This window comes from Antedon mediterranea, chromosome 7 (genome assembly GCF_964355755.1).
Source record: "Antedon mediterranea chromosome 7, ecAntMedi1.1, whole genome shotgun sequence".
Lineage (NCBI taxonomy): Eukaryota > Metazoa > Echinodermata > Crinoidea > Comatulida > Antedonidae > Antedon > Antedon mediterranea.
Genome location: NC_092676.1, coordinates 2,310,768 through 2,335,124, shown reverse-complemented (window position 1 = coordinate 2,335,124; position 24,357 = coordinate 2,310,768). Strand labels below are relative to the sequence as shown.

The following is a 24,357-nucleotide window of genomic DNA, read 5'->3' as shown; positions in this document are numbered from 1 at the left end:
AATAAATAATGCCTTCTTTCGCCGCAACACATCGCATATAATTGCTGGTATTTCTATAAAAGAAAAAGTAAAAAAAAAAATATTTATTTTATTCCGTATTCTTTAAGGGTCGCACCAAAAAGTTGTATTGGACAATAATTTAGGGTAATGTGTTACACAAAGATCTCCTGTATCTTTTTTTTTATATAAACAATATTGGGATTAAATAAAAATGTGAACTTGTGACTTCTTTATTTTTCGGTCACACATTCCTTCACACCACCACGCAATTCAATGCTATACACACATACAGTATTTCAACAGTCTTCTGAGGTAAATGACAAAAAATCGTTACTTACAGAATATCTTCACGACAATGATTGTCAAGTCTTGTGGCTGACAGTGGCAGATTGCGTATGCAGCTTATACGTTTGGTTGTATATGGTTTTCTGTTAAAATGTTAAACAAATATGATTGGTTCAGTATCGAACGTAGATTGTAAACTAAAACAAAAATGAAATTGCCACCGATATTATTTATCATTTCCTGGTCGATATTGATATTACAATGAAATTGGGTAATAGGCCTACGTTCTGATGAATATATTTGGTGTCTGTTTCATGTAAGGTAAGGTTAAGGGTTAGGGGAATACTACACTATGTAGAACACTATACCCAAATATTTCAATAATAAATACTAACTGGTCGTTATTTTTTACCTTGGGTCTTGCCACGTGTCTTTTTTTTATGTAATTCTACCATTAAATGATAGAGAGCCTATATGTAAAACAGAGAAATATAAAAATTATTTAAACGTCGGACATAATCACATCACAATGCATTAAATTGTTTAATTGCTTTTCTTGAAAATATTATGTTCACTTACTTCATTGTTCCAAATCCCAATCGGTCTCGTTCTACGTTCAAACATCTTTCTGGATTACGAAAATATTTTTGGTGCCGTTTTCTTCAGAAAGAAATACCGTATACATTAGTTTGTAAATTATTAATTAGTAATTCATGTAACCCAGCTTATGTTGTTTCATTTATAATCATTATAATATAATGTGTGTAGATTTTGTATTTTGTATCATTTTTTAGAGTAATGGTTTTGCTTACTTTGCATCAGGCACATTCTCTGCCATCACTTGCAAAAGGTATGCCGAAATATCATCAATCTATGTTTCAAAAAAATGTAAAAAGTATATGAATCAGCATGGATTTATGACATAATAATTATTTTATATTTTCTGTATTGTGTGCGTGAGGAATAGCCTGACAGAGAAGCCTGATTCCCAACGGGCCAAAGGCCATGCACGCAAAGCTATAGATAACCTTTGTGGGGTCGGGAAAGCTTCGATATTAGGAATTCAAAGGTACTGTAGTGTAATCATCCTGGGGAGTAGACAAACTCAGTTAGGTATTGTTTTATTTTTATCACAACATTTATTATTTTTCTCCCCGATAATAATAAAAAGTGTATAATGAAAATAGTAATTACTGTAACCTTAGATTGAAAGGCAGGCTAAACCGAGGAGTTGAGTTGTGGCTTGATGGTTATGATGCTTGGCTACCACTCAAAGGGTCCTGGGTTTAAGTCACATGTGTAGCGACCATATTACGTAACTGTTTAAACTACGCAACCTCCTCTCTTGTGTACCGCCATGGCCGGATCTATAAATACACCTATCCTTAAAAGTAAAAGTAAAGTCTAAAGTTTCATATCCAGTATTGCTTTCATTTTTCTACCATAACTTTATGTGCTACAGTATTTATTGTTATATAAAAAAAGTGTAAATTTGCTTGCATATAAAATGTTCTTTCATTCTAATGACCAACTTCATAGTTTCCAGCAATATCCAGTACATATTGATATTGTACATTTTATGGTTCAGTTGATAGTGCCATCATCTGGTGGAAAGTTAGCTTTTCAACAACCTAATGGCCATGAAGCAAGCAAGTATGTATTAGTAAGTGCCTGTACTGTTCCTTATGTTCTACTACCTGTGCAACCGGTCAGTCCTGTTGACCATTACATGCAATCAAATGCTACACCACCGAATAGTCATCTTGGTAGTCCAGTTTTGAGCCGCAGACCAACAAATGCCGGTTAAGGTACTAAGAAGAAGAAAAGAAAGAATAAAAGTAAGAAGGATTCAGAACCAAAAGGTCAGTTAAGTAAGGAAAGCATTGATGAAAATGACAGTAATAGAACATCTGTGATAATGGACAATGTCCCATCCAAGATATCATCTAAAGAGGAGTCAATGATACCAAAACCAGTGAATGTCAGTGATGTGCCAATCTGGCCGAAGATTCGAACCACAAATTACAAAACTCAGAAGAAGACGGAAACAACTAGTCCTGAAGAACCAGAAAGATTACCAGATGGTAAAGTGTTATGCTTGATGAGAGGCCTTCCAGGATCTGGAAAGACTACATTAGCCAGGAAGTTGCAGAGAGAGGGAGCCATATACAGTACAGATGATTATTTCATGAAACGTAATGGAGATTATGAGTATAAAAGAGAGCTGTTAACAAAGGCACATGAATGGAACCAGAAAAGAGTCTATGAGGCTTTAGAGAAAGGAATAACTCCTGTGATAGTTGATAATACAAACATACAAAAACATGAAATGAGGCCATACATAGACATGGCAAAAAAGATGAATTATCATGTTGTGATAAGGGAACCAGATACGTCATGGAAACGGAATCCGAATCAGTTGGCAAAGCGATGTGTTCATGGGGTTCCAAAAGAAAGAATAATATTGTTACTGCGCTGGTTTTAACACTACGGAGGAAAGTTCTGTAGATCAAAGGTCAGAGGTGAAGATTAAGAAGGTGCCCCCTGATAGACCACTTCACCAAGGGACTAGTTCAGAAACCAAGAGAATCAGTAATAAGAAACGTATTCATTCTCTTATCAAAGAAGATAAAATATAAATAAGTGATGATGACGAAATCGACAGAAACATACATAGAGATTCGTTTGAGGTTGAACCAGACATATTTTTCGATGATGTGAACCAATTAGAATCAAATCACAAAGTTACTGCAGTAACTCGTAAAGCTGCTGCAGTAAATGTGTATCCAATAGGAAAGAGCGACAGCTTTACAAGAGGAAAGCTTTGCTGCGAAGCCTTGTATTCCTTCTGACATCGCCACTGATTTGGATATTTCATCAAAGGCTTCACAAGTGCAAGATAATTTAAATATTGCATGCTGTTCAAAAGATTTCCAAAAATTGATAAAGACGTTTTAGAGAACTTCTTCTCTGCTAGCCAGTACAATCTTAGTAATACCATTCGTAATATTGAGAGCTCGTACAACTTGCATCCTGAACCAATCCACATCGTGCTCTCTGCCAAAGCAAGAGAAGAGCTTGAGAAACAGCTGCTGCTTCAGGCAGAAGAAGAAATCCAGAAGGGGACCTCTGACACTGTTGACCACCAACTCAATAAAAATGAAGAGTTGGATATTGATTACCCGGACGATGCAGAGTATGTGGATTTCCGTGTCCATGCAATTCTGCACAGGCGACTCCAGGCTGAATGTTTACAAAAAGCGTCTGAGGCACACCAGAAAGGACAGGGACAACTTGCTTCCTATTATGCCGAAAAGGGTCGTGAACATAAGGAGAAAATCAAAGAGGCAAATCAAGATGCAGCTAACAGAATTCATCAGACTTTAAATAAGAATTACTTGAAGTCAAACATCCTAGACTTGCATCACTTTCACGTTGATGAAGCCATCAATGTGTTGGAGGAAGCTTTGTTGAAGAAGAAGCAAGAACTGAAGGTGATGGAACAAAAGCCAAAGACTCTCCACTTGTCAGTGATAACAGGGAGAGGCAAGAACAGCCCTCAAGGTATTGCTAGAATTAGACAAGCTGTCCAAGAACAACTAAAAAAACACAATTATCAGTTTTATGAAAATACTCCAGGCATTGTCAAGATTTCCCTAAAGCCGATCATATGCTGATTCACATTTCAAATGATGATACTTTGTGCTACAGTATTTAACTGTTATATTGTATATATAATGTACTATTTTTGTTCCAGCACCAGAACTGTATCTTTGAAACAAATGTAAATTTGACGGACTATCTTTAAAATGTCCATTCATTTTCCAGCAAAGTATTTTTACTTTTGAATATTGAAGAACAGTAGACTTTCTGTTTCTTTATATATTTAAAAAATGCGTTTGCAAATATTCAATATTCACCTGACTGCTTTGTGGTTCCAACGATCATTGACTTATTGTCCATTTGCCTACATGTATTGCCTTGGCGAATGTATTGCCTTGTTGAATGCAGAAACTGTCAGAAGAGGCACGTCAGTTTGTCAGTCATTACCAATATATATATAGATATAGTGAAAGAAAAGCAAAAACAGATTGCATTAGAAATTGAAAAGAATAAGGCAAAGTACAAAAGAAAGTTAGAACGAAGTTTTAAAGGAAACGATGTTAAAGCGGCTTGGCAAACCATGCAGGATATCACTGGCTATGGTAGTCAAAATAAAAGGAAGTCGTCACAGCCAAAAAATGAGTCGAATACTACAGATGATCTTAACACATTTTTTTGCCGTTTTGATCAACATGATTTTTCAAAAGAGATAGATGATTTAAAGGAACAATTAAATAAGGAAAAGGAGGTGAGTGGAAAAATCGTAATAAATAAAGGAGAGGTTCGATCGGGTTTTAAGAAAGTTAAAATAAATAAGGCGACAGGTCCAGACTATGTTCCAAATCTGGTTCTAAAGTCATGCTGTGACCAACTGTCAGGAGTTTTCTGCGATATTTTTAATACATCCATGGAATGTGGAAAAATTCCTAAGATCTGGAAAACTTCAGAAATTAGACCGATTCCGAAAATAAAATATCCAGTAACCCAAAACGATCACCGACCAGTCGCAATCACTTCAAATGTTTTGAAGTGTTTTGAACGCATTATTTTGAATCGTATACTTGACCAAGTGGGCGTATCGATTGATCCTACTCAATTTGCCTACCGACCCAAGAGAGGAACTGATGACGCTATTATTCTTTTCTTGCATAATATTTTTCAGCATATTGACACTAGGAATACGTTTGTCAGGGCACTCTTCGTTGACTTTTCGAGCGCTTTTAATTGCTTACAACCGCATTTGTTGATTAGGAAATTACGAGGGATGGATATTAATCCCAACCTTTCACTTCTGACCATGGACTTTCTGCAACAGAGACCTCAATACGTTCGCATGGACAGCAACGTTTCCAGCACAACGCTCTGCAATACGGGAGCACCACAAGGATGCGTCCTTTCGCCGTTTTTGTTTTCACTATATACTTCCGACTATGAAACGTTAGGCGCAGTACAACCTCAATGATAAAATACGCGGATGATACTGTAATCTCCGGTTATCTTCGTGGAGCAGATGCGTCACCGTACACAAATGAGGTTGACAAATTTGTGGACTGGTGTGATACAAACTACCTACAACTAAATAAAAACAAAACTAAAGAAATAGTATTTGATACAAGACGTAAAATCTTTGGACATGATAAGTTAATTAAAGGTGTAGAAATAGATCAAGTAGACGAACAAAAATACTTAGGAACTATTGACAAAGGTTTCAAATTTAATACTCAAATAAATACCGTGTTTAAAAAAGCAAATCAAAGGCTATATTTCTTAAGAAAACTAAAACTATATAAAATTGATAACGTTTTCTATAGGGCTATAGTGCAAAGTGTTTTAACTATTAGTTTAATATCGTTGTTTTTTGGTCTTACAAATGAGAACAAAGAAAAATTAGAACGAGTTAGGAAGCGTGCAGGCAAAATTATTGGCTCTGACCTATCAACTATTCAACAAACATATGAAAAAAAGAGTATTACATAAAGTTAACATGATTATGAATGACCACACACACCCACTAAATAAGTACTATGTTTTAAACAGATCTGGTATCAGGCTACGTCCACTAAGAGGAGATCATGATCGGTCTTCGAAAGTCATTTGTTCCAAATTCTTGCCATTTATATAACGCAACTATTAAAAGATAGATTGAATATGTAATTTGTATATAATACTGATAATATTTTTATATATCTTATATGTTACGATATATATTTTTTGATGTTTATTCATATTTTTGTAAGATCTTGTATTTTTGTATTCATGACTTTATATATTTTTAATTAATTGTTTGAGAGCTTGTTAACGAACCAAATTTCCTTTTGGACCAATAAATTTCTGTATTCTGTATTCTGTTGTAATGGTAGTCGTGTCGAGGGCCAAGGCAATAACGATGGCACACAATTATTCAATGTACAAAATATAATATTTATTCAATCAAAAAGTAATATTATAAAACAATGTGAAACGTAGCGATTCTGAACTTAACTACAAAACATATATTTATATTAAGGGGACCGGAAGGATGACTAATTAAATGGTACCACATCCCGATTGACTTTCCTTGGAAGACCCACCTCAGGAATGTAGTGTTCCAAGTTAAGTAGGCATCGGGGAGAGTAAGGGGTGAATAGCCTGTGTGACTAACAGGGTTTGGTCCCACCATGTTACATCTGTATTGTCCAAATGTCAATATACAGTCAAATATTAAATAATAAACCAGTAACAACGTTAAGGACGTTACCTGGACTTGATTGATTAATGCATTCGGTTAATAAAATACATATTTCAATTAATAATCAAAGAAATTATTCATTTTCATTATTCATGACCTTGATTTACAAAACCATTTTGACAAAAATTTAAAACAGTTAGTTTCTATCATAACAACAAGGAAATACAAGTTTCGGTAATGAAAAGGAAAGGCCGGGATTTTTATGCAAAGTGGTGAGTAAATATAGCCTAGTAATCTAAAAAAAGACAATGGAAACAATTTGGTTGAAGAAGAATTAAGAATAATAGTAATGAAGAGTAAAGAAAATGGCTTTTTATACAAATGGCGATTGATAACAGTATAAAATATAAAATCAGAAACAATTTTCTTGATGAACAATCAAGAAAACAGTGGAATATAGTAGCATATTCAGCTACTAAAAAACATTAGTACTGTTTGTAGCTAACAGTCAATGATGTACAGTAGCTACGAGAAATAAAGTGGTTTGGTTTTTGCTAGAAAAGGGAACAATCTCTGTTCAAGCTGCTGGGTTGTCAAAAGTGGTTAGGTTGAAACCTTACCATCCGTACTGGTAGCTATGGCCTTGACAGTCAAATATGTAGAGGATAGGTGGGTGAGGTGGGTGGGGGGGGGGGAGAAGTACTGTAAATATAAGGAGTTTGAATAATAAGCAGAAATTGTAATTTTAAAGGAGAAATTGTAATTTTAAAGGAATATCTGTTACTAACAGTAACATAGAAAACAATTGAATTGTCAATAAACTGTAAACAAAATTACAAAACAGTTTATGCATTTGTAAATTGGTAATGTTACTTTTTTATTTTTTATGTTTTAAATTCTATTAGAATATTACAGTAAATCTAAAAATCCAACAATACAGTGTTTCAAACGAACAGTTCATAAACATTTCGATTGTCAATTTTAAGATGTTTTGTTAATTGTACCACTAATGAGAAGATAATAACACATTTTATTGGAATACTACGAGCGGTGAAAAAAAAAAATGTATACAGTATGAAACTTGGTAAAGCATGAGGATCACAAACATTGGCAAATTATCAGGACAGTTAAATTATAAATTACAACCTTGTAATGGAGGCAGGACCTCAGTAAAATGAGCTCATTTTATTGAGGTCCTGACTCCATTACGAGGTTGCAATTTATAAATTATCTGTGTTGATTATTTGCCAATTTTTTGGGTGAATAATAAATGAAACGCGGTGAATTACTGAATTATTTAAATGCAAATTGACAATGTTCTAATCAAGATATCAATTGTAATAAGAAAGACAAAATCACTACCTCTTTCTTTACATATGTGCATCTAAATCAACAAACAATTCTCCACAAACAGGTAAAGTAAATAGTTAATTGTTTCTTCATAATGTTCACAAATATTAAATTGTTCCAGTTCTTTTAGGTCCAATGTTCTTACAGCACATCAAATAACTCTTCGCAAATAGTAAATCATCAGATCCTTTTGTGTTGCATAAAGTTTAAACTGAGTTATAGAGTTCTTGTTACATCATTAATGAATCAACCAATTCTTTACATGCCAATATCAAATTGTTCACATCCTTTTGTATACCATCTGATCAAAAAGTTCTTGTCACAACATGTGCACATCAACACATTTTTCACAGGCAACTAGTTCAGAAGATCATTCATTATTACAGGAACAATGTTTTCCAGATGAAATCCACTGATTTATACTAAACTTGAATTTCAGCTTTGCAGCTAAAACACAGGCGAGTAAGGTACAGTATATTCTCATCAAAACATTATTTTAGTTAATAAGCAGCAACAATTGTTTTTGTAATATTCTTCCAACTATCTTCTTGTTGATGTAATCAATTTCTTGTTTGCAAACCTTGATTTACTGTGTATTGGTAGCAGAGGTGAACATTTCTTATAAAGTGTACATTCTGCAGCGTATGAAACGTTCAGCATGAGTTTGTCCAACACAATGGTTGTCGAACATTTGAGATTTATGCACAAAAAAATGTTAGGTAGTTTGATAAAGCTTTTCTTATTACAAATTTTGGTAAAGATTATCTTTAAATTGAAAAAAATTTAAATTAAATTCAAACCTCCGAACATAGAGGCAAGACCTCAATAAAATAGCACATTTTATTGGTAAATAATGGAACACGATGAACTGTTGAATTTGTAAATACAGTAGCTGGATTTTGGTGTTTTTTCATATGTATAAGCATTATTTACTGAAGTTTAATTTTAAATTTCAACTTAAGCTGTTAAGATTCTTTTTACAAAAACAAAGATTGAAATTATAATGTTTTATCAATCAAATAGACAAAGCAAGAATACAAAGAAATGTGAACGGGTAAAGTATGAGACAAAGGAAAGGGACTGGGGAAGATTGTGTAATACAGGGTAAAACATGTGTATTTGCAGTAAATACAATTTGACAAGTAACTGAAAAAATATAAAATGGGACAAAGTAATCAATGTTGCCATGAAGGAAGGGACTGGGGAAGATTGTGTGAAGGGTAACAAATGTGTGAAGGATATAGGAGGTATTTGCAGTAAATACAAATTGATAAGTAACTGAAAAAAATATAAAATGGGACAAAGTAATCAATGTTGCCATGAAGGAAGGGACTGGGGAAGATTGTGTGAAGGGTAACAAATGTGTGAAGGATATAGGAGGTATTTGCAGTAAATACAAATTGATAAGTAACTGAAAAAAATATAAAATGGGACAAAGTAATCAATGTTGCCATGAAGGAAGGGACTGGGGAAGATTGTGTGAAGGGTAACAAATGTGTGAAGGATATAGGAGGTATTTGCAGTAAATACAAATTGATAAGTAACTGAAAAAAATATAAAATGGGACAAAGTAATCAATGTTGCCATGAAGGAAGGGACTGGGGAAGATTGTGTGAAGGGTAACAAATGTGTGAAGGGTATAGGAAGTATTTGCAGTAAATACAAATTGATAAGTAACTGAAATAATATAATAATAATATTACACATCGATGTGTTTGCACGTGATGTCATTTTAAATGATACAACCCTAGGCGTTTCTACGAAGACCTTTGGTGTTGCCTTTCTTGATGAAAACGTTGTTGTTGTTGTTGTTGTTGTTGTTGATGTTTTTTCTCATAAAAGGGAAATATATTTGTCACAGTTTACTTTGATGCATAGTGCTGTCAAAGTTCTTTTACGTAAATTAGAACGTTTTCATCTTCTTTTTTTAAAAATGAATTGAAGTTAAAATCATTTATAACAATAAGATCATATATCAGAAATATCTTCCTATACAAGAGGTCGGGGAAGAAATTTTGTCCCTCCTCCTAGGAAAAGCAAAATCAATTGTAAAGGTTGGTCTTCGATGCAAATCAACCAATGATCCAGAAGTTATTTTTTCAATTTTAAGACAAAATTTTAGTGATGAGCTTCTGTCAGACACTCCTATGGCTGATTTCTACAGCACAGGCCCAAAGGCTTGTGAAACCGCTTCCGGTTTATGTTTAAACTACAGGTACATTGTGAGAGAATATAAATATGGATGCTGTAGACAATCTAATTTGCCATAGCCAAGGAGGACCAGACGGATTCAAAACCTCTGCCATCAACAGTTTGGTCAAAAAACTTGAAAACTCCGAACTGACAGAACTGATAAATGCAGTTATTTCAAATGGCACTAAAAAAAAAAATTAATTTGTTACCATTCGAAGGACCTTGGATGGACGTACAGTATACAGGTATTCAATTTATAAATAATTTATTAATTATGCTATTTAAATGCCTACAGTGATGAAGAAGAAAGTAATGATACCACACACAGCCACCTTCTACCCATCCTGGGGCAGAAACTACAGAACCAGCATTGTCAACTACTCTCACTAATACGACTCCATCAACAACTTTAATGACCACATCACTTGTTCAGAATTCAACAACTCATTTCTTAAATGAAACATCTGGACAAGAGACAGTGCAGACAAGTCGAGGTGAAACGTTGACAGATCTCCAGGGCACATTTGTTTGGCTACAAACTGAAGGAAAAACCACAGCAAAAGTTGAATGTCCATACAACCCAGGCAACTTTTCAACAAGAAAATGGTAAAAATACAACTATGACGTACTACCAATACCAATGTTTAAATATACATCTATCATTTTGCATCCCGACCAGATTCACTAGAACTTGGAATTCCATACCCAATCTGATTCGTGATGTTTTTGTTAATGGTTCTTTTATTAATTTTAAATTATCTCTAAAGCTATATTTTAAATCTCGGAGAGAAACTTTTTAAATTTTTAAATGAAATGATATGTCTACTATATTTGTATATATTCTTGTTATTTGTTATTTATGTGTTGGAGAGACACACCTTACCGGTGACAGCGTTTGTTTAATGCTTTTGTCTTTCCTCGGCCTCGTGTCTTGTTTTTCATATATATATATATATTTTTATGTTTTTTTTGTAATTATTATTTTATGTTTATTGCCGAAATGAATAAAATAAATAAAATAAATCAATTAACCTATATTATAATTCTTTTAGAATTATTTTCTTACTTCTCGTTTTTGTATTGTGTCCATGTCGTCATTAGCTGAAAACATCTACAGTAGACAGTATTTCGTTATCGTTTACATTCTTTTAGTTTTCTTCCTCTGCTTTTCAATCAAGACACACTTTCTTCTCCTTTTTTTGTGACCAATATATCTATTTCTATATTTAATTCTTTCAAAATAAATTAAAGATGTTTTCCAAATTTAAATCGTACCAAATTCTCTTACGAAAGCGTCTTGACACGCAATTTTTAGGCTTTGGTGTCAACAGAGGTCACTGCAGGAAGTCAAACGTGCACATTGAAAATAATATGGATATTATGAATATTTTTTAAATTAATAAGAAATATATCAGAAATACATACAATCGGATGATGGATCCCGCGCCTAACTTTCATAACACCAGATAATTTGTATCGACAAAGAAATATTGAAGCAGCTGCCAATATGTACAAAGGTGATCAACGTTAATCGATGGGTGTGGCATAGCATATATTGCGCCAACGGGAAAGTTTTTATCCTAAAACATTGTTTTCAAACAACTTTCAGTTGTGTGCCTGTTATGTATTGGTCATTATTGTACTTTTTTTCAGAAAGTGCATTGCCACTTTCTACTATGCTGATGGATAAGACGTCCTCTGCTGGCGACTTCACGACCGATGACTTCGAGATTGTCGTTACGGTAATGGAAAACTTGGCAAACAATATTGCTGTTTATAAAGATTCTAGCAGACAGGTTATGGGGAAAGTGATGGAAAGTGCAAGTCAAATGGCAGAAGATGTAGACCAGAAAGTACTGCATGACGGCGAGAAAGAATCACAATCCAGTACCAGGTACAGTATGCCTAAAAACTGCACAAAGAAAAGCAGCAATTCGTACGTCATCAAAGTTTATAACACACCATATCTTTGCCATTTTATTGGTTAATTATCACGTGATCCGCAGTGAGAATAAAACTATTTGAAAGCCAACAAAACCGTCTCGGAGTATTCATTGCGTGAACGTCACCTCAAATCCTGAATTTGGTGTGTAACCAGCAAGAACCGGTTACATTCTTTGGTGCCGTGACCAGGATTTTGAGGAAGAGATCACCAACTGAAGTTCAAGTAATCTACTGCAACCAAGCTACGCTTAATAGTTCATCCGTCGGACGTGCCATTGACTAGTTACATCAAGTACAACTTAAATCTGATAAGTTTAATATATTTTAATTTTTTATATATTTAATATAATTGCAATCTGTATATAATATTATCATATCAATTGTATCGACTCCCCGAGGGAGAGGAAGGGGTCGTGGGATGATAAGACCAGGACCACAGTCTGTACCAACCCATGTTGATAATATTAGGTTAAGAGCAGATAGAACTTAGACCATAACGGCCCCTCTAATACAACCACAAATAGTAATGAAGCAAGAGATAAGGCAACCTCCAGTCTTTCGTGGCGAGTCCGCTAAAGTACCCTATTTAGATTGGGAGGACCAAATAAGATCATATATCAGAAATATCTTCCTATACAAGAGGTCGGGGAAGAAATTTTGTCCCTCCTCCTAGGAAAAGCAAAATCAATTGTAAAGGTTGGTCTTCGATGCAAATCAACCAATGATCCAGAAGTTATTTTTTCAATTTTAAGACAAAATTTTAGTGATGAGCTTCTGTCAGACACTCCTATGGCTGATTTCTACAGCACAGGCCCAAAGGCTTGTGAAACCGCTTCCGGTTTATGTTTAAACTACAGGTACATTGTGAGAGAATATAAATATGGATGCTGTAGACAATCTAATTTCCTATAGCAAAGGACGACCAGACAGATTCAAAACATCAGCAATAAACAGTTTGGTAAGAAAACTTAACAAGTCTGAACTGACAGAACTGATCAATGCAGTTACATCTAATGGAACAAAAAAAACTACATGTGTTACCATTCGAAGGACCTTGGATGGACGTATACAGGTATGGGGAACGTGACGGAAAGTGCAAGTCAAATGGCAGAAGATGTAGATCAGCAAGTACTGCATGACGGCGAGGAAGAATCACAATCTAGTACTAGGTATGCCTAAAAGCTGCACAAAGAAAAGCAGCAATTCGTACGTCATCAAAGTTTATAACACACCATATCTTTGCCATTTTATTGGTTAATTAAGTATCACGTGTCGTTCAGTATTCGTTCTACTGAGTGAGTGATTTTACATCTGTTACTATGCCGAGATCTATGTTCGAGCAAATCGGACCGATACCAAGATGGCAGTTTGTTTCTTTACAGACACAGTTTACTTTGATGCATAGTGCTGTCAAAGTTCTTTTACGTAAATTAGAACGTTTTCATCTTCTTTTTTTAAAAATGAATTGAAGTTAAAATCATTTATAACAAAATAATTATTATGTATTGAAAAAGTATTTAATGATAGTCTAGTATTGTAACTTGTAGTTTTGTATAATAATATTGTTGATCAGAAGTGCCAGCTTTTCTTTTTCTAATTACGAAACATTTGAAGAACCAATTAAAACAAACGTATTGAACAGTTTTGTTATATTGGCTACAATTGGGGACTTGGCTCCGACAGATCCGTTATCTCCAATTTCCATAACTCTTATTCACAGACAAACAGACGTAAGTTTTTAATCTGTGTTTATGCCATAGGCATATTAGTTGAAGATACTGTATACATTCTTTTTTATATTTCATTCATAAAACACAACGTAAACTTGCATAAAATAGTGACAGTTTTTTATTCTAATAATAAAGTTTCTTTGAATTATAACAGTTTTGTTTTTTTTGTTTAAAAATGTGTATTCTGGAATTTTACTGCTAACGGTAATGTTATAAAATAGCAATTTTGTAAAGGTTTTTACATAAAATACTAAAATGTGTCTACTGTAGCATCCATACGTTTACCTTTTTAAAGTAAATTGGGGTAGTTTTGTAGATGGGAATCAGTTGTTCATTTTAACAATTTTCTTTTATAATCCAAAATTTCAGGAGGAATCGGAGGTTGGTCAACTAATGGGTGCTGGGTTGATTCAACAAATGATACAAGTACAACGTGTAAATGCAATCATTTCACAAACTTTGCTTTACTTATGGTTAGTGCTTTCATTATCTGAATAATTAGAGCTATGTGTAAAAAATACCAGAGGAATATAAATGCATTTTGTTTTCTAGGATGTATATGGTGATACGGCAGAGCTGCCCGAGAAGCATCAATTGGCTCTCTTTTATATTTCGTATATTGGGTGTGGCCTTTCTATTCTTGGTTTGTCACTGACACTCCTTATTAAATCAAAATACCAGTTGTACGTATTATGTTATGTGGTAATTCAATACAAATTTTAATTAAAATCTAAATAGTGGCTGATACAAACGTGTTCGTAACTGATGTTTAATTGTCTTTTCCCTGCGAGACACTTGCGGCCTAGGTTACTGTGAGATTGCCCATAAATGAAGATAATCCTTCAAAACATGATTTTCAATTTGAATTGCATTGTTATTACAAACAGTATTCTAAAGTCACCATTTTGTATACAGTATGCTATTCACGTATTCAGATATGTGGCACATGCAAGGGAAAGCAGACATAAGTCGGAATTTTCAAAATTGAGATTTTCACAAATACTACATAACCTACATAATCCAAGATTTATAAAAATGCTAAAAAAAAAATATCTTGATACCATGTCTACTTCCTGAGATATCTCAGCCTAAAGTTTTGTAGACCAGCAAGTACTGCATGACGGCGAGGAAGAATCACAATCCAGTACTAGGTATGCCTAAAAGCTGCACGAAGAAAAGCAGCAATTCGTACGTCATCAAAGTTTATAACACACCATATCTTTGCCATTTTATTGGTTAATTATCACATGATCCGCAGTGAGAATAAAACTATTTGAAAGCCAACAAAACCGTCTCGGAGTATTCATTGCGTGAACGTCACCTCAAATCCTGAATTTGGTGTGTAACCAGCAAGAACCGGTTACATTCTTTGGTGCCGTGACCAGGATTTTGAGGAAGAGATCACCAACTGAAGTTCAAGTAATCTACTGCAACCAAGCTACGCTTAATAGTTCATCCGTCGGACGTGCCATTGACTAGTTACATCAAGTACAACTTAAATCTGATAAGTTTAATATATTTTAATTTTTTATATATTTAATATAATTGCAATCTGTATATAATATTATCATATCAATTGTATCGACTCCCCGAGGGAGAGGAAGGGGTCGTGGGATGATAAGACCAGGACCACAGTCTGTACCAACCCATGTTGATAATATTAGGTTAAGAGCAGATAGAACTTAGACCATAACGGCCCCTCTAATACAACCACAAATAGTAATGAAGCAAGAGATAAGGCAACCTCCAGTCTTTCGTGGCGAGTCCGCTAAAGTACCCTATTTAGATTGGGAGGACCAAATAAGATCATATATCAGAAATATCTTCCTATACAAGAGGTCGGGGAAGAAATTTTGTCCCTCCTCCTAGGAAAAGCAAAATCAATTGTAAAGGTTGGTCTTCGATGCAAATCAACCAATGATCCAGAAGTTATTTTTTCAATTTTAAGACAAAATTTTAGTGATGAGCTTCTGTCAGACACTCCTATGGCTGATTTCTACAGCACAGGCCCAAAGGCTTGTGAAACCGCTTCCGGTTTATGTTTAAACTACAGGTACATTGTAAGAGAATATAAATATGGATGCTGTAGACAATCTAATTTCCTATAGCAAAGGACGACCAGACAGATTCAAAACATCAGCAATAAACAGTTTGGTAAGAAAACTTAACAAGTCTGAACTGACAGAACTGATCAATGCAGTTACATCTAATGGAACAAAAAAAACTACATGTGTTACCATTCGAAGGACCTTGGATGGACGTATACAGGTATGGGGAACGTGACGGAAAGTGCAAGTCAAATGGCAGAAGATGTAGATCAGCAAGTACTGCATGACGGCGAGGAAGAATCACAATCCAGTACTAGGTATGCCTAAAAGCTGCACAAAGAAAAGCAGCAATTCGTACGTCATCAAAGTTTATAACACACCATATCTTTGCCATTTTATTGGTTAATTAAGTATCACGTGTCGTTCAGTATTCGTTCTACTGAGTGAGTGATTTTACATCTGTTACTATGCCGAGATCTATGTTCGAGCAAATCGGACAGATACCAAGATGGCAGTTTGTTTCTTTACAGACACAGTTTACTTTGATGCATAGTGCTGTCAAAGTTCTTTTACGTAAATTAGAACGTTTTCATCTTCTTTTTTTTAAAATGAATTGAAGTTAAAATCATTTATAACAAAATAATTATTATGTATTGAAAAAGTATTTAATGATAGTCTAGTATTGTAACTTGTAGTTTTGTATAATAATATTGTTGATCAGAAGTGCCAGCTTTTCTTTTTCTAATTACGAAACATTTGAAGAACCAATTAAAACAAACGTATTGAACAGTTTTGTTATATTGGCTACAATTGGGGACTTGGCTCCGACAGATCCGTTATCTCCAATTTCCATAACTCTTATTCACAGACAAACAGACGTAAGTTTTTAATCTGTGTTTATGCCATAGGCATATTAGTTGAAGATACTGTATACATTCTTTTTTATATTTCATTCATAAAACACAACGTAAACTTGCATAAAATAGTGACAGTTTTTTATTCTAATAATAAAGTTTCTTTGAATTATAACAGTTTTGTTTTTTTTGTTTAAAAATGTGTATTCTGGAATTTTACTGCTAACGGTAATGTTATAAAATAGCAATTTTGTAAAGGTTTTTACATAAAATACTAAAATGTGTCTACTGTAGCATCCATACGTTTACCTTTTTAAAGTAAATTGGGGTAGTTTTGTAGATGGGAATCAGTTGTTCATTTTAACAATTTTCTTTTATAATCCAAAATTTCAGGAGGAATCGGAGGTTGGTCAACTAATGGGTGCTGGGTTGATTCAACAAATGATACAAGTACAACGTGTAAATGCAATCATTTCACAAACTTTGCTTTACTTATGGTTAGTGCTTTCATTATCTGAATAATTAGAGCTATGTGTAAAAAATACCAGAGGAATATAAATGCATTTTGTTTTCTAGGATGTATATGGTGATACGGCAGAGCTGCCCGAGAAGCATCAATTGGCTCTCTTTTATATTTCGTATATTGGGTGTGGCCTTTCTATTCTTGGTTTGTCACTGACACTCCTTATTAAATCAAAATACCAGTTGTACGTATTATGTTATGTGGTAATTCAATACAAATTTTAATTAAAATCTAAATAGTGGCTGATACAAACGTGTTCGTAACTGATGTTTAATTGTCTTTTCCCTGCGAGACACTTGCGGCCTAGGTTACTGTGAGATTGCCCATAAATGAAGATAATCCTTCAAAACATGATTTTCAATTTGAATTGCATTGTTATTACAAACAGTATTCTAAAGTCACCATTTTGTATACAGTATGCTATTCACGTATTCAGATATGTGGCACATGCAAGGGAAAGCAGACATAAGTCGGAATTTTCAAAATTGAGATTTTCACAAATACTACATAACCTACATAATCCAAGATTTATAAAAATGCTAAAAAAAAAATATCTTGATACCATGTCTACTTCCTGAGATATCTCAGCCTAAAGTTTTGTAGACCAGCAAGTACTGCATGACGGCGAGGAAGAATCACAATCCAGTACTAGGTATGCCTAAAAGCTGCACGAAGAAAAGCAGCAATTCGTACGTCATCAAAGTTTATAACACACCATATCTTTGCCATTTTATTGGTTAATTAAGTATCACGTGATCCGCAGTGAGAATAAAACTATTTGAAAGCCAACAAAACCGTCTCGGAGTATTCATTGCGTGAACGTCACCTCAAATCCTGAATTTGGTGTGTAACCAGCAAGAACCTTCTTTGGTGCCGTGACTAGGATTTTGAGGAAGAGATCACCAACTGAAGTTCAAGTAATCTACTGCAACCAAGCTACGCTTACTAGTTCATCCGTCGGACGTGCCATTGACTAGTTACATCAAGTACAACTTAAATCTGATAAGTTTAATATATTTTATTTTCTTATATATTTAATATAATTGCAATCTATATATAATATCATGTCAATTGTATCGACTCCCCGAGGGAGAGGAAGGGGTCGTGGGATGATAAGACCAGGACCACAGTCTGTACCAACCCATGTTGATAATATTAGGTTAAGAGCAGATAGAACTTCCACCATAACGGCCCCTCTAATACAACCACAAATAGTAATGAAGCAAGAGATAAGGCAACCTCCAGTCTTTCGTGGCGAGTCCGCTAAAGTACCCTATTTAGATTGGGAGGACCAAATAAGATCATATATCAGAAATATCTTCCTATACAAGAGGTCGGGGAAGAAATTTTGTCCCTCCTCCTAGGAAAAGCAAAATCAATTGTAAAGGTTGGTCTTCGATGCAAATCAACCAATGATCCAGAAGTTATTTTTTCAATTTTAAGACAAAATTTTAGTGATGAGCTTCTGTCAGACACTCCTATGGCTGATTTCTACAGCACAGGCCCAAAGGCTTGTGAAACCGCTTCCGGTTTATGTTTAAACTACAGGTACATTGTGAGAGAATATAAATATGGATGCTGTAGACAATCTAATTTGCCATAGCCAAGGAGGACCAGACGGATTCAAAACCTCTGCCATCAACAGTTTGGTCAAAAAACTTGAAAACTCCGAACTGACAGAACTGATAAATGCAGTTATTTCAAATGGCACTAAAAAAAAAAATTAATTTGTTACCATTCGAAGGACCTTGGATGGACGTACAGTATACAGGTATTCAATTTATAAATAATTTATTAATTATGCTATTTAAATGCCTACAGTGATGAAGAAGAAAGTAATGATACCACACACAGCCACCTTCTACCCATCCTGGGGCAGAAACTACAGAACCAGCATTGTCAACTACTCTCACTAATACGACTCCATCAACAACTTTAATGACCACATCACTTGTTCAGAATTCAACAACTCATTTCTTAAATGAAACATCTGGACAAGAGACAGTGCAGACAAGTCGAGGTGAAACGTTGACAGATCTCCAGGGCACATTTGTTTGGCTACAAACTGAAGGAAAAACCACAGCAAAAGTTGAATGTCCATACAACCCAGGCAACTTTTCAACAAGAAAATGGTAAAAATACAACTATGACGTACTACCAATACCAATGTTTAAATATACATCTATCATTTTGCATCCCGACCAGATTCACTAGAACTTGGAATTCCATACCCAATCTGATTCGTGATGTTTTTGTTAATGGTTCTTTTATTAATTTTAAATTATCTCTAAAGCTATATTTTAAATCTCGGAGAGAAACTTTTTAAATTTTTAAATGAAATGATATGTCTACTATATTTGTATATATTCTTGTTATTTGTTATTTATGTGTAGGAGAGACACACCTTACCGGTGACAGCGTTTGTTTAATGCTTTTGTCTTTCCTCGGCCTCGTGTCTTGTTTTTCATATATATATATATATTTTTATGTTTTTTTTGTAATTATTATTTTATGTTTATTGCCGAAATGAATAAAATAAATAAAATAAATCAATTAACCTATATTATAATTCTTTTAGAATTATTTTCTTACTTCTCGTTTTTGTATTGTGTCCATGTCGTCATTAGCTGAAAACATCTACAGTAGACAGTATTTCGTTATCGTTTACATTCTTTTAGTTTTCTTCCTCTGCTTTTCAATCAAGACACACTTTCTTCTCCTTTTTTTGTGACCAATATATCTATTTCTATATTTAATTCTTTCAAAATAAATTAAAGATGTTTTCCAAATTTAAATCGTACCAAATTCTCTTACGAAAGCGTCTTGACACGCAATTTTCAGGCTTTGGTGTCAACAGAGGTCACTGCAGGAAGTCAAACGTGCACATTGAAAATAATATGGATATTATGAATATTTTTTAAATTAATAAGAAATATATCAGAAATACATACAATCGGATGATGGATCCCGCGCCTAACTTTCATAACACCAGATAATTTGTATCGACAAAGAAATATTGAAGCAGCTGCCAATATGTACAAAGGTGATCAACGTTAATCGATGGGTGTGGCATAGCATATATTGCGCCAACGGGAAAGTTTTTATCCTAAAACATTGTTTTCAAACAACTTTCAGTTGTGTGCCTGTTATGTATTGGTCATTATTGTACTTTTTTTCAGAAAGTGCATTGCCACTTTCTACTATGCTGATGGATAAGACGTCCTCTGCTGGCGACTTCACGACCGATGACTTCGAGATTGTCGTTACGGTAATGGAAAACTTGGCAAACAATATTGCTGTTTATAAAGATTCTAGCAGACAGGTTATGGGGAACGTGATGGAAAGTGCAAGTCAAATGGCAGAAGATGTAGACCAGAAAGTACTGCATGACGGCGAGAAAGAATCACAATCCAGTACCAGGTACAGTATGCCTAAAAACTGCACAAAGAAAAGCAGCAATTCGTACGTCATCAAAGTTTATAACACACCATATCTTTGCCATTTTATTGGTTAATTATCACGTGATCCGCAGTGAGAATAAAACTATTTGAAAGCCAACAAAACCGTCTCGGAGTATTCATTGCGTGAACGTCACCTCAAATCCTGAATTTGGTGTGTAACCAGCAAGAACCGGTTACATTCTTTGGTGCCGTGACCAGGATTTTGAGGAAGAGATCACCAACTGAAGTTCAAGTAATCTACTGCAACCAAGCTACGCTTAATAGTTCATCCGTCGGACGTGCCATTGACTAGTTACATCAAGTACAACTTAAATCTGATAAGTTTAATATATTTTAATTTTTTATATATTTAATATAATTGCAATCTGTATATAATATTATCATATCAATTGTATCGACTCCCCGAGGGAGAGGAAGGGGTCGTGGGATGATAAGACCAGGACCACAGTCTGTACCAACCCATGTTGATAATATTAGGTTAAGAGCAGATAGAACTTAGACCATAACGGCCCCTCTAATACAACCACAAATAGTAATGAAGCAAGAGATAAGGCAACCTCCAGTCTTTCGTGGCGAGTCCGCTAAAGTACCCTATTTAGATTGGGAGGACCAAATAAGATCATATATCAGAAATATCTTCCTATACAAGAGGTCGGGGAAGAAATTTTGTCCCTCCTCCTAGGAAAAGCAAAATCAATTGTAAAGGTTGGTCTTCGATGCAAATCAACCAATGATCCAGAAGTTATTTTTTCAATTTTAAGACAAAATTTTAGTGATGAGCTTCTGTCAGACACTCCTATGGCTGATTTCTACAGCACAGGCCCAAAGGCTTGTGAAACCGCTTCCGGTTTATGTTTAAACTACAGGTACATTGTAAGAGAATATAAATATGGATGCTGTAGACAATCTAATTTCCTATAGCAAAGGACGACCAGACAGATTCAAAACATCAGCAATAAACAGTTTGGTAAGAAAACTTAACAAGTCTGAACTGACAGAACTGATCAATGCAGTTACATCTAATGGAACAAAAAAAACTACATGTGTTACCATTCGAAGGACCTTGGATGGACGTATACAGGTATGGGGAACGTGACGGAAAGTGCAAGTCAAATGGCAGAAGATGTAGATCAGCAAGTACTGCATGACGGCGAGGAAGAATCACAATCTAGTACTAGGTATGCCTAAAAGCTGCACAAAGAAAAGCAGCAATTCGTACGTCATCAAAGTTTATAACACACCATATCTTTGCCATTTTATTGGTTAATTAAGTATCACGTGTCGTTCAGTATTCGTTCTACTGAGTGAGTGATTTTACATCTGTTACTATGCCGAGATCTATGTTCGAGCAAATCGGACCGATACCAAGATGGCAGTTTGTTTCTTTACAGACACAGTTTACTTTGATGCATAGTGCTGTCAAAGTTCTTTTACGTAAATTAGAACGTTTTCATCTTCTTTTTTTTAAAATGAATTGAAGTTAAAATCATTTATAACAAAATAATTATTATGTATTGAAAAAGTATTTAATGATAGTCTAGTATTGTAACTTGTAGTTTTGTATAATAATATTGTTGATCAGAAGTGCCAGCTTTTCTTTTTCTAATTACGAAACATTTGAAGAACCAATTAAAACAAACGTATTGAACAGTTTTGTTATATTGGCTACAATTGGGGACTTGGCTCCGACAGATCCGTTATCTCCAATTTCCATAACTCTTATTCACAGACAAACAGACGTAAGTTTTTAATCTGTGTTTATGCCATAGGCATATTAGTTGAAGATACTGTATACATTCTTTTTTATATTTCATTCATAAAACACAACGTAAACTTGCATAAAATAGTGACAGTTTTTTATTCTAATAATAAAGTTTCTTTGAATTATAACAGTTTTGTTTTTTTTGTTTAAAAATGTGTATTCTGGAATTTTACTGCTAACGGTAATGTTATAAAATAGCAATTTTGTAAAGGTTTTTACATAAAATACTAAAATGTGTCTACTGTAGCATCCATACGTTTACCTTTTTAAAGTAAATTGGGGTAGTTTTGTAGATGGGAATCAGTTGTTCATTTTAACAATTTTCTTTTATAATCCAAAATTTCAGGAGGAATCGGAGGTTGGTCAACTAATGGGTGCTGGGTTGATTCAACAAATGATACAAGTACAACGTGTAAATGCAATCATTTCACAAACTTTGCTTTACTTATGGTTAGTGCTTTCATTATCTGAATAATTAGAGCTATGTGTAAAAAATACCAGAGGAATATAAATGCATTTTGTTTTCTAGGATGTATATGGTGATACGGCAGAGCTGCCCGAGAAGCATCAATTGGCTCTCTTTTATATTTCGTATATTGGGTGTGGCCTTTCTATTCTTGGTTTGTCACTGACACTCCTTATTAAATCAAAATACCAGTTGTACGTATTATGTTATGTGGTAATTCAATACAAATTTTAATTAAAATCTAAATAGTGGCTGATACAAACGTGTTCGTAACTGATGTTTAATTGTCTTTTCCCTGCGAGACACTTGCGGCCTAGGTTACTGTGAGATTGCCCATAAATGAAGATAATCCTTCAAAACATGATTTTCAATTTGAATTGCATTGTTATTACAAACAGTATTCTAAAGTCACCATTTTGTATACAGTATGCTATTCACGTATTCAGATATGTGGCACATGCAAGGGAAAGCAGACATAAGTCAGAATTTTCAAAATTGAGATTTTCACAAATACTACATAACCTACATAATCCAAGATTTATAAAAATGCTAAAAAAAAAATATCTTGATACCATGTCTACTTCCTGAGATATCTCAGCCTAAAGTTTTGTAGACCAGCAAGTACTGCATGACGGCGAGGAAGAATCACAATCCAGTACTAGGTATGCCTAAAAGCTGCACGAAGAAAAGCAGCAATTCGTACGTCATCAAAGTTTATAACACACCATATCTTTGCCATTTTATTGGTTAATTAAGTATCACGTGATCCGCAGTGAGAATAAAACTATTTGAAAGCCAACAAAACCGTCTCGGAGTATTCATTGCGTGAACGTCACCTCAAATCCTGAATTTGGTGTGTAACCAGCAAGAACCTTCTTTGGTGCCGTGACTAGGATTTTGAGGAAGAGATCACCAACTGAAGTTCAAGTAATCTACTGCAACCAAGCTACGCTTACTAGTTCATCCGTCGGACGTGCCATTGACTAGTTACATCAAGTACAACTTAAATCTGATAAGTTTAATATATTTTATTTTCTTATATATTTAATATAATTGCAATCTATATATAATATCATGTCAATTGTATCGACTCCCCGAGGGAGAGGAAGGGGTCGTGGGATGATAAGACCAGGACCACAGTCTGTACCAACCCATGTTGATAATATTAGGTTAAGAGCAGATAGAACTTCCACCATAACGGCCCCTCTAATACAACCACAAATAGTAATGAAGCAAGAGATAAGGCAACCTCCAGTCTTTCGTGGCGAGTCCGCTAAAGTACCCTATTTAGATTGGGAGGACCAAATAAGATCATATATCAGAAATATCTTCCTATACAAGAGGTCGGGGAAGAAATTTTGTCCCTCCTCCTAGGAAAAGCAAAATCAATTGTAAAGGTTGGTCTTCGATGCAAATCAACCAATGATCCAGAAGTTATTTTTTCAATTTTAAGACAAAATTTTAGTGATG

General features: G+C 34.5%; 3 protein-coding genes across 4 annotated transcripts in view; 2 read left to right on the top strand and 1 right to left on the bottom strand.

Moving 5' to 3' along the window:
- The window catches only part of LOC140055645 (macoilin-1-like), a 67,893-nt gene that overhangs the window by 22,929 nt on the left and 20,607 nt on the right, over nt 1-24,357 (bottom strand). The window lies entirely within an intron of this gene.
- Nucleotides 1,806-3,018, top strand: LOC140055647 (NEDD4-binding protein 2-like 1). Its single transcript, XM_072100998.1, has one exon. It carries the CDS (start codon nt 2,204-2,206, stop codon nt 2,768-2,770), a length of 567 nt encoding a protein of 188 aa, XP_071957099.1. The 5' UTR covers nt 1,806-2,203; the 3' UTR covers nt 2,771-3,018.
- Nucleotides 11,946-24,357, top strand: part of LOC140055650 (uncharacterized) — a 13,834-nt gene continuing 1,422 nt past the window's right edge. Inside the window, exons 1-4 of one of the 2 annotated variants that reach the window (XM_072101006.1) lie at nt 11,946-14,246; nt 17,069-17,172; nt 22,768-22,871; nt 22,951-23,361. In XM_072101006.1, the coding sequence (XP_071957107.1) occupies nt 14,213-14,246; nt 17,069-17,172; nt 22,768-22,871; nt 22,951-23,053 (345 nt within the window). In that variant the 5' untranslated portion in view covers nt 11,946-14,212 and the 3' untranslated portion in view covers nt 23,054-23,361. Of the gene's footprint in view, nt 14,247-17,068; nt 17,173-22,767; nt 22,872-22,950; nt 23,362-24,357 lie in introns of those variants that run through there. The other variant, XM_072101007.1, reaches the window with a different exon arrangement.

Excerpts from the sequence above, each read along its gene's own strand:
- LOC140055647 (XM_072100998.1), top strand. The coding sequence starts at position 2,204 with ATGGACAATGTCCCATCCAAGATATCATCTAAAGAGGAGTCAATGATA.